At 40.0% G+C, this 11070-nt stretch overlaps 1 protein-coding gene across 1 annotated transcript in view; it reads left to right on the forward strand.

Moving 5' to 3' along the window:
* Nucleotides 1-10715, forward strand: part of pkig (protein kinase (cAMP-dependent, catalytic) inhibitor gamma) — a 36879-nt gene extending 26164 nt beyond the window's left edge. Inside the window, exons 2-3 of the mRNA XM_057817277.1 lie at nt 6893-7062; nt 10333-10715. Of these exons, the coding sequence (XP_057673260.1) occupies nt 6921-7062; nt 10333-10412 (222 nt within the window). The 5' untranslated portion in view covers nt 6893-6920 and the 3' untranslated portion in view covers nt 10413-10715. The remainder of the gene's footprint in view (nt 1-6892; nt 7063-10332) is intronic.
* The last annotated feature ends 355 nt before the right edge of the window (nt 10716-11070 follow it).

Genomic DNA, 11070 nt, shown 5'->3' on the forward strand with positions numbered 1-11070 from the left:
ACTGCTACTGTAGTGCGCTGTCTCTCTCGCTCTTTGATGACGAAATTGCTGCATGAATTCCGATTTGGGAGACTTACCAGTTCAGACCGCCGCGACGTTTTTGAAAAATGTGGCGCTGATCGGATTTAGACCACATACAAAAGTGACCCTGATCATATTTGAAATGGTCCACTTCTATCGGACTTCCCGTTCAGACCGTCAAATTAATGCCTCACTCGAGTCGGGAAAAACACGAAAACACGTGCATTAAGAACCGTAGTATGAACGTAGCCTAAAAGTCTGGATGTTCATCAATCGACAGTCAGAGAAGTTGTCTACAAATGGAGAGAGTTTGTCACTGTATCTTCCCTTCCAAGGAGTGGCCGTCCACCAAAGATGACGCCAAGAGTTCAGCGCAGAATACTCTGAGAAGTAAAAAAGAACCCTAGCGTGTCTGCTAAAGACTTACAGAAATTTTTGGCACAGTCCAATATCTCTGTGCACACATCAACTAAATGTAAAATTATGGACAAGAATGGTGTTCATGGGAGGACTCCACAGAGGAAGCCACTGCTGTCTGGAAAAAAACCCATTGTTGCTCGTTTAATGTTCGCAAAAAGGCACTTGGACACTCCACAGAAGATTTGGTAAAATATTTTGTGAAACGATGCAACCAAAGTTGAATTTTGTGGGAGGAACACACAACGTCATGTGTACGGATGGGAATCGAAATCAAATTCCAATTCCGAATCGGTTCCTAGTGTTTCAAGGCCTCTACATCACAATGAAAAAGCCTTGACGATCCCTTTAACGATTACTAAAGACGCTTATTGTGTCATCACCTGACGTGACACGTCTTGTTGTCCAGACGCATCAAACTACCATGGCGCCAAGAACAACTCGCTCCAAAGTTTGGCTAAACTTCACCAGGAAAGAGGGTGAAAATGAAAGGTTACGATGGTTTAGCACGAACATTGCAGCAGTAAACATAACAATGACAACACGTAGGTTCAAATGCTCGAAAGTGTGTCTTCATTCACAAGGAAAAAAGACAACAAAGCGACTTGCAGTCATTCAGGCATGAAAATCACTCTCCTTTTGGCGAAATTCGCCGTTTTAAAGTCAAAAAGGGTGACCTACGTGAATTGTGTAGATCCGAGGAGAAAATTTTTAAGGGGCGGGGGGTCGTATTTCCATCTAATAATAACGACATGTTTTATTGAAGTTGCTAAGCCTGTTGCGATATGCTATGAGTCATTTTGACGCAAGGTAAATAAAAATAAGGTTGATAATTTTCACGGCTGCGTTTTATCACCGCGTGCGTGCATGCATACATTTGGCATTGCTACATTGAGACTAATGGGAAGAAAAAAGACAACCAACTTTAGCCTTCTATTAAACATTGGCAGCCTTCTCCAAAACGCAAACTTGCGGTTAAAAGGTGACACTTCAAACATGAAAAATCGCTGGCTAACATCATTTGCAAACGAAAAAATGAGGACACTACAAGCAATGACTAAAGTGATTTTTTTTTTGCGGAGTGTGAAGCTGTTAGCGGTTTAGTGAACGTACTTCCAATGTACATTTCAAAATAAAAGCACGCCACATTCACTTAAAAAACGATTTCTGGAGTTAATCCCACATAAATCAGAAATAATACTATAATATGTAAATACTATAATACTACAGAATTCAGATTCTACAGTAAGAATAGCTTTAAAATGACACCCTTTTTGAAAAATATGACTGGCAATGAATACTATAATTATTATAATACTATTATGTATAGTAGTATACTATACAATAATAATATTGCTAGATATTTTTTTAAGAATTGTTTTGAATCATGTTGGAAAGGCAGAGTCAGTGTTCTGAATCTGTTTACATTCCATTCATTTGCACTAGTAAATTGGCTATCAACATTTGACCTCATTGTTTATGTGTGATTAATTATTGTTATTTACATGTTTATTTGTACTTTAATAAAGAATTTAAGTATTCCAAAATGTTTTTGTGAGTTAATAAGCGCCGACAAAAATTTCATTGCTAAATTAGTTTAAAAAGAAAAAGAAAATTATTATCTATTAGAAAAATGTTTCAGTAAAATGTTACACATTCTTGTGTATTTGCCACATATTGCCACAGTTAACATTAAGGTTTTGGGCCTCTTTTGACCTCATTGTGAGTTTGTAAGGTTGTGACTTCTGATTAAACAAACTCTGTGCCAATCAAATCGTTTGTTCTTCATTTTCCCCAAATTAGAATCGATAAGAGAATCGGTAAAGAATCGAATCGTTAAGCAATATCGTTAATGGAATCTGAATCGTAAAAATCATATCATTTCCCATCCCTAGTCTTGTGTGGAGGAAAAATGGAGCAGCTCACCTACATCAACACCTCATCTCCACCGTGAAACATGGTGGAGAGAGCATCATGATTTGAGAGTGTTGTGCTGCCTCAGGGCCTGGACAACTTGCAATCATTAATGGAAGAATGAATTCAAAAGTTTATTAGGATGCTTTGCAGGAAAACCTGAGGCCATCTGTCAGACAGTTGAAGCTGAAAAGAGGATGGATGCTGCAACAAGACAATGATCCAAAACACAGAAGTAAATCAACTTCGGAATTGTTTCAGAAGAACAAAACACATGTTCTGTAGTGGCCAAGTCAAAGTCCAGACTTGAACCCCATTCAGATGCTGTGGCATGACCTAAAGTCAGTGATTCATGCCAGACATCCCAGGAATCTGACTGAACGACAGCAGTTTTGTGGAGAAGAATGGGCAAAAATTAGTCCTGATCGATGTGCCAAGACTGATCTGCAGCTACAGAAAGTGTCTGGTTGATGTTATTGCTGCCAAAGGCGGGGGCACAAAATTTTAAAAGTGATGGTTCTCTTACTTATTTTCCCCCCTTTTGTCATTGTTTGCATACTATCCTAATTAAAATATGAAAACCTATAAACGTTTGGGTGGTTTTAGTTAAAGCAGACAGTTTTTTTCATCAGTGTGATTTTAACAAAGATCAGCTCACACTTGATGGTGATTTTATATAGATATGTGAGAAATTCCAAAAGGTTCAGATACGTTTTCATACCACTGTATATAGCAGGGGTCGGGAACCTTTTTGACCGAGAGAGCCAAAACGCCCAACGTATTTTAAAATGTGATTCCACGAGAACCATACAGAGTGTGTGTGTGTGTGTGTGTGTGTGTGTGTGTGTGTGTGTGTGTGTGTGTGTGTGTGTGTGTGTGTGTGTCTATATCGATACACTGTGTACATGCATGATGTATATTCTATGTTCTGTTGCCAGCCGAGTCATTTTTTTTTTTTTTTTTACCCTGACTCTTAAAAGAATCTGAATCGAGAATCGTTCGGAACCGGAATCGAAAAGTGGAATCTGAACCGTTTTTTTTTTTTTTTTTTTTTTCAAACGATGCCCAACCCTAAACATCGTTACTTGGGATGTGCCAAATTCTCTCCATTTGTAGACAACTGACTGTTGATTGATGAACATCCAGACTTTTAGAGATGGTTTTGTATCCTTTCCCAGCTTCATAAAAATCGACAGTCCTTGATCGCTGGTCTTCAGACAGCTCTTTTGACCGAGCCATGATGCGCACCAGACAATGCTTTTCATCAAGACAATTCTTACCAGGTGTGTGCTTTATAGTGGGCAGGGCAGCTTTAAACCACTCGTCAGCGATTGAGCACACACCTGACTTAAATTGTTTGGTAAAAATTGGTTTCAATTGCTGTTTAAGTGTCCTTAGGTAGAAGGTCCACTTACTTATTTGTCCACCTTCTGTCATTGTTTGCATGCTATCCTCATTAAAATATGAAGACCTATAAATGTTTGGGTGGTTTCAGTTAAAGCTGACAGTTTTTTCATCCGTGTGATTTCGACAAAGATCAGATCACATTTGATGTTGATTTTATACAGAAATGTGAAAAATTCCAAAGGGTTCAGATACTTTTTTATACCGCTGTATTTATGAATAAAAATAACATAAAATAAAAATGGGTAATAATAACAAGGCATAGCATAATAGTAATAGATGACATATGTGTTTTTTTATATTTTCAAATGAACAAAAATGGTCAATTATCCCCCCCACCCCACCCCTCAAATAATCAATAAATACCAATGTTACAAAATAACAGGAAGTGACAGGATTTTTTTTTATGTGTGGTTTCCGCTGCAGAAAAAATACCGCGACCTCCATCTGTGTGTGCGTTTGTGCGTGCACTTGACCCTGGCGACTTCCTTTTTTGGACAGAAAACAACCAACTGCAGGGATTTTTTTCCGCTCGATTGCAAAGGGAGCGTCTGGGAACAGAGCGACCGGGTCGACCGACTGGGTCAGCGTGCCAAAAGAGCCTCAGCCGGCTCATTTTTCAGAGCCCTTCCAATTGTGTCCGCTGACCGGGTGGCTTCCTTCTTAATTCATTGCCTGCCAATAACGGCACTAGAGGTCCAAGCCATTTGACGTTGTCAATTGCAGGCAATGAGCTCATTTCTTTGTTCATTATAAGGTACTTTGGGGTCACTTCCTGTACATTTTGTAGTCATAGTAGGGCATTTTCTATTCACTTCCTTTTCATTGATCTCTTCATGTCGATTTTGAGGCTTTTTCGTATCACTTACTGTTGTTGTACGACGAAAACGAGAATATTTCGTCGACGAACAATTTTTTTCATGAAGATGACCAGCTAAAAACGTGGCTTGAGAGACTGGAACATAACGAAACGAATGCCAGTTTTCGTCTGACGAGACCGCGATGAGATGAAAATGTGACATCATTTCTATCATATGTTCACGACGTGTGACATTTTCACATTGTACGTGGAGCACGTCAGCCTGCATCATGGCATGTGTTTGGGTCATGTCACTCATGTGATATGTGATGCGCCTCTATGGGGAGAGATTTGTCTCAAAATTATTCACACAAATACAGTGTATCACAAAAGTGAGTACACCCCTTGCATTTCTGCAGATATTTAAGTATATCTACTCATGGGGCAGCACTGACAAAGTGACACTTTGACGCAATGAAAAGTAATCTGTGTGCAGCTTATATAATAGAGTTAATTTATTTTCCCCTCAAAATAACTCAAAATATAGCCATTAATATCTAAACCCCTGGCAACCAAAGTGAGTACACCCCTATGAAAAACAACGTACGTCCCAAAATGTTCAAATTGAGTACTGCTTGTCATTTTCCCTCCAAAATGTCATGTGACTCGTTACAGGAGTGCTGTTGGCATTGCTGCAGAGATTGAAGAGGTGGGGGGGTGAGCCTGTTAGTGCTCAGACCATACTCCACACTCTACATCAAATTGTTGTGCATGGCTATCACCCCAGGAGAAAGCTTCTTCTGAAGACTGTACACAAGAAAGCCCGCTCGCGGGGTGACAGCAATTCAGTACACAAGTAGCCCGTAAACAGTTTGCTGAAGACATGTCAACAAAGCAAATGGATTAGTGGAACCATGTCCTATGGTCTGATGAGACCGGCGGGCTTTCTTTTGCCTGGCACGGCCAGACTGTTCTCCCTGTATTTTTCAAACACTGAGAGAAAAGTCTGGGAACCATCCCATTAACGGCCTCTCGAGCAGGTACAAAATCAATCGACAAGTCAGATTTGTTTATTTGCGTGACGTGTTCTTAACGAGCAACGTCACTCTTTGCGCATCGAAAGTCGTCTCCACAACAACACAGATAGTGAACAGGAGAGCCGAGAATATGTTCCAATCCAAGGTAAAATCAGTTTTAAATGACCAAAAACACATCGACACGAGTCATTGACAACAGTCTGTCTCGCGCTAGCCATGTTGAATAAACTCCGCTCTCCTCGTATGTTTACTTCCGCGCGCAAGTCCCTCATCCTGCCCTCGTCATTTTACTAACGTCACGTCTGCCCGTCGCTGATTGGTCCACTCCGCTGTCTGTTTGCTGTGGCTTGCTCCGCCCTGGAAATTGTATCTGCTGAATGGTGGCCAGACTCAATAGCTGGAACAGCGGTGAGTCTGGTGTACCAGGCAAGGCTTTCTTGTGTACGGTCTTCAGAAGATGCTTCCTCCTGGGGTGACAGCCATGCACACCAATTTGATGTTGAGTGCGGCGTATGGTCTGAGAACTAACAGGCTGCCCCCCCACCTCTTCAATCTCTGCAGCAATGCTGACAGCACTCCTGTAACACATCACATGACATTTTGGAGGGAAAATGACAAGCAGTATTCAATTTGGACATTTCGGGATGTATGTTTTTTCAAAGGGGTGTACTCACTTTTGTTGCCAGGGGTTTATATATTAATGGCTATATTTTGAGTTATTTTGAGGGGAAAATAAATTAACTGTATTATATGAGCTGCACACAGACTACTTTTCATTGTGTCAAGGTGTCATTTTGTCAGTGTTGTCCCATGAAAAGATATACTAAAATATCTGCAGAAATGCGAGGGGTGTACTCACTTTTGTGATACACTGTATTAACATCACAAAGGTGGCGTTGTCCTTGTAGAGGCTACAATATGTGCTCATCTTTTTTTATTCAAAATAGTTGGAAACCTTTATTTATGTTTGGACTAAAACTTTGAATTCTGAGTCACTGTCGACTAAAACTGGATAATATTTGAGATTTCATCAACTAAAACTAGACGACATTTGGAAATGATTAAAATATGACTACAACTAATAAGTATTTTCATCCAACAGACAGACCAAAACGAAAAGGGCTGCCAAAACCAACACTGGTTCTTGAACATTTTGAATGATTACATCAATTGTGAACCTTTGGACAAGTAGCATTTTGTTAATCCGATTTTTTTTTTTTTTTTTTTTTAATGTACCGCAAGAGGGAGTGCATGGCACTGAGCGATAGGTCTGAGCTCTCTGGCCACCTTCTCTCCGCAGGTGTAATGAGAGCACCGGTCACGGACAGATGATGGACGTGGAGACGTCGTACTCGGACTTCATCAACTGCGATCGCAGCGGGCGCAGGAACGCCGTGCCAGACATCGCCGGCGAGGGCAAAGCGGACGCCGTCACCCAGGAAATGGCCCGCGTTGACTTGAAGGATACAGGTCAGCTAGCGGCGGTCTTTTTTTTTTTTTTTTTTTTTTTGTCACAAAGTCATCTCATCTCGCAGACAGTTTAACTCAACTCCTAGCGCTCTACAGTACTGTATATTAGAGCTGAAACGAGTACTCGAGCAACTCGAGTAACTCGAGTTTAAAAACTGATCCGAGTGATTTTATTCAACTCGAGTAATCGTTTATTTTGACAGCTCTAAGCATCAGGTTTTGCTCGGACTACTTTTAATGCGGGACAACGCGCTGTCACGTGCGGAGAGGAAGAAGGGAAAAAAAAAAAAACTTACTGCAGCTGACAGCCGCCACAAACGACGCCGACGTTGCCAAATACTAGCCCGCACGATGCTACGTTGGTAACAGCTAGCGTCTGATGCGTCTCATAAAGATCACATGTATGTTGAACTAGATGCGCAATGACAGACTCGGCCGCGTCTGGGCAGCGTTATTAAACAGCCGCCATCTTAAAGCAGTACAGCGCTAAGCGCTAATAAAGAGCGCTTAGCGCTAATAAATAAGATTAACGTTACTGTCGCTACTAGCTCACGTAAAGTTAGCCCTGCGGAGGACTAGGTTTCAATTAATTATGACCACTGTCGTTGCGTGGCTAACGTGTCTTACATACAGGCTTTAACATAACATAACATTGTGGAGTGATGAGGGTGTAAAATAAAAACTTAATCATGCTAACTATCAATTTTAGCTCAGTAGTCATTGCTGGATAAAACACCAAGTAGCACTGGTCCCTAATGTGCTCCAGTACAGCCTGTATGATACATTTATTTTGAACACTGCAAAAACTCAAAATCCTATCAGGACTTACAGTTTAGACTAACTTAAAACTTAACTAGAACTTAAAAATGGCTTGACACAAAGAGAAATTCAATTGAAACACGTGGGAAAAAATCCTAACTTTTAAGTGATGTGTGTTGTCAAGCGTAACGGCATTTTTAGGTAATATATATATATATATATATATATATATATATATATATATATATATATATACATATTTTTTTTAAAAAATAAGATCTAAAAGTTTTTTGAGTGAAAGCAGTGAATTAGTCTTTTTTTTTTTTTTTATTCTAGCTACAATATACATCGAAAATAAAGACATTGATTGACTGAAAATGGTTCAAGATTAGATGAAATGTCTTGTTTTCTCATGTATATTTATAATTGCTCTTCACCTAAAAATATATTTGTTTTATCCGATTACTCGATTAATCGATAGAATTTTCAGTCGATTACTCGATTACTAAAATATTCGATAGCTGCAGCCCTACTGTATATAGCATTTTTCGGCTCAATACCAATTCCCGCACCCGGTAGATGCCGATAGCATGGGCGTTGCCAGACATATTTCACTGCGGCAGGTGGCCCAGTATCGATCTGCAGTGCCCCAGTAAAAAATTTCACTGGTAAAAAAATAAATAAATAACTGAATGAAATAAAATACTTTTGAGTTTTAAGTCTACATAGTATAATATACAGAACGTGCCTATTTAATATGGTCACTCATATTACTCTATTCACTTCATATTAGGCATGTGCCGGTATGAGATTTTGACGGTATGATAACCTTAAGCAAAAAATACCACGGTATCACGGTATTGCAATTATAGCTCTAAAATGTGTTATTTTGAGATGTATTGGTTAAAAGAAAAAATCCATTGAACAGGATTTTTGTATTTTTCACAACATACAGTGTATCACAAAAGTGAGTACAGGCCCTCGCATTTCTGCAGATATTTAAGTATATCTTTTCATGGGACAACACTGACAAAATGACACTTTGACACAATGAGAAGTAGTTTATGTGCAGCTTATATAATATGGCTGACCCCCCCACCTCTTCAATCTCTGCAGCAATGCTGACAGCACTCGTGTAACATGTCACATGACATTTTGGAGGGAAAATGACAAGCAGTACTCAACTGAATTTGGACATTTAGTGATGAACGTTTTTTCATAGAGGTGTACTCACTTTTGTTGCCAGGGGTTTGAATATTAATGGCTATATTTTGAGTTATTTTGAGGGGAAAATAAATTAACTGTACTATATAAGATGCACACAGACTACTTTTCATTATGTCAAAGTGTCATTTTCTCAGTGTTGTCCCATGAAAAGATGTACTTCTTTTGTGATACACTGTATATTAGGCACTTCACTGACTTTAAAGCGCCATCTCAACAATTTAGAGACCTGCTTATTTTCTACATATTTCTCTCTCAGTCCATGTTATGATGCAGGAATGTATGTTCACCATTTCTGGATTAATATACCAATAATACTAATAATATTAATTGGTTGAATATTAATGTAGAGTGAGAGTTAACAGAGTGCGTGTGTATGACTCTTGTATCATTATTTAAACATTATACACACACACACCCTCTCTACACAAAGTCGCTAGAGGAAAAACACAGGCTGTATGATGAAAATGTTATTTTGAACAGATGTTTACGATGGCAGAAGACTTTACAACAGTACGCTTATAGTGAGGTTATTGAGGAAACAAGTTAGCCGTCTTGGCATGCTAACTAGCCACGTTAATAGCCTCATTTAACAAGCTTACGTTATAATTCTTGTTTTACCGTCGCTAGACACACGAAACACGCTGGAGTGAACTCCCGTAGCTGGTGGGAAATGTTCATGACAGTGTTTACTTACCTTCAATTTTGTTTAACGTGATGGAGGTGTAGCATGCACATCGGCTGTCCTTCCTCCTCTAAGCCGCGGCCGGCCGTTTCTTTTCGGTAACCGAAATACTCCCATACTAGACTAGACTTTTTTGAGAGTTTTTTTGAAAAAAGCTCAGGTGTAGTTTCAACAGCAACGACAGTGTCACTGACAGAGCAACAACCGGAGGGGCAGGGGTGAGCGCTGCCGCTCCAACCCATTTCTCGCTGCATTTTGGGGACATAAAAAATAGCTAATACCGTACTACGGTATGACAGAAATTTTAGTGGTCTCGAAACCGTGATGTTTTCATACCATGGTAAACCTTGAAACCGGTAACCGGCATATTCCTACACCATATACACAATCTGCAAATGGCCCATTAAAATTAGTAATTTATGCACGTAATTTTGGCTGTGATAGGCATATGAGTTGATACTTCTGCTACATCCAGTACTTTAACACCCTCAATCGGTACCGAAACTTGTATTGTATCTGTATCGGTACAATGCAATGTCTACGGGTTTTTCCATTGCTTTTATTTGCTCAGGACCAATTTCTGTGCGCTTTGCTCCCGTCAGGCGAGCCTGAGGCATCTCCGACCCCCGAGGCCGAGGGCTCCGCTGGTCAAGAGGGCCAGGGCGGCGGCGGTCCGTCCTAAACGGGAGCGACGCCGAATTTCATTTGGGACGGACGAGACGGCGCCGTGCAGACGCTCAGCTTTGGAATTCCGCATCGGACAGCGGCAGACACCCTTTGGACAATTTCGGCTAATAAGCGCATGTCCTTTTTCTTTCTCTATGTGTGCGTGTGTTTGTAATCTCTTTCATGATGGAGTGTTTTTTTTTTCCCCCCAATATCCAACTTTAGTCTCCATGAAAGCCTCGTGTATTTATTGCTAAGTGTTCAGTGATAACTTTGTTATAGCGATTTTCATTGTGTAATAAAAAAAAAAAAAATTTCATTGATCATTGTGAAATCCATTGTGACTGGAGGGAACACGTCCTAAAAGATTTTTTAATTTTTGAAAAAAAAAATACTATACTGGTAGTCCCTGGGTTACGAACAAGTTCCGGTCCTAGGCTGGCGATGGAACCTGAATTTCCGCGCAAATCGGAATTAACCCTTTAAGTACTCCAAGATACATACATACCCCCTGAACTTCAAAATACCTGTCCAAAAACATGTATTATATGTCATATTAATAAGATACTGTGTGATATGTTGTGTTAAATGCCGTCATATTCAATAACTATTCGGGCTTTACTCCCGAGTGAGCCACTGAGAGAAAAGGGTGCACTGGAAAGAGTAGGAAGGTG

The sequence above is a fragment of the Corythoichthys intestinalis genome, chromosome 2, assembly GCF_030265065.1.
Source record: "Corythoichthys intestinalis isolate RoL2023-P3 chromosome 2, ASM3026506v1, whole genome shotgun sequence".
Classification (NCBI taxonomy): Eukaryota; Metazoa; Chordata; class Actinopteri; order Syngnathiformes; family Syngnathidae; genus Corythoichthys; species Corythoichthys intestinalis.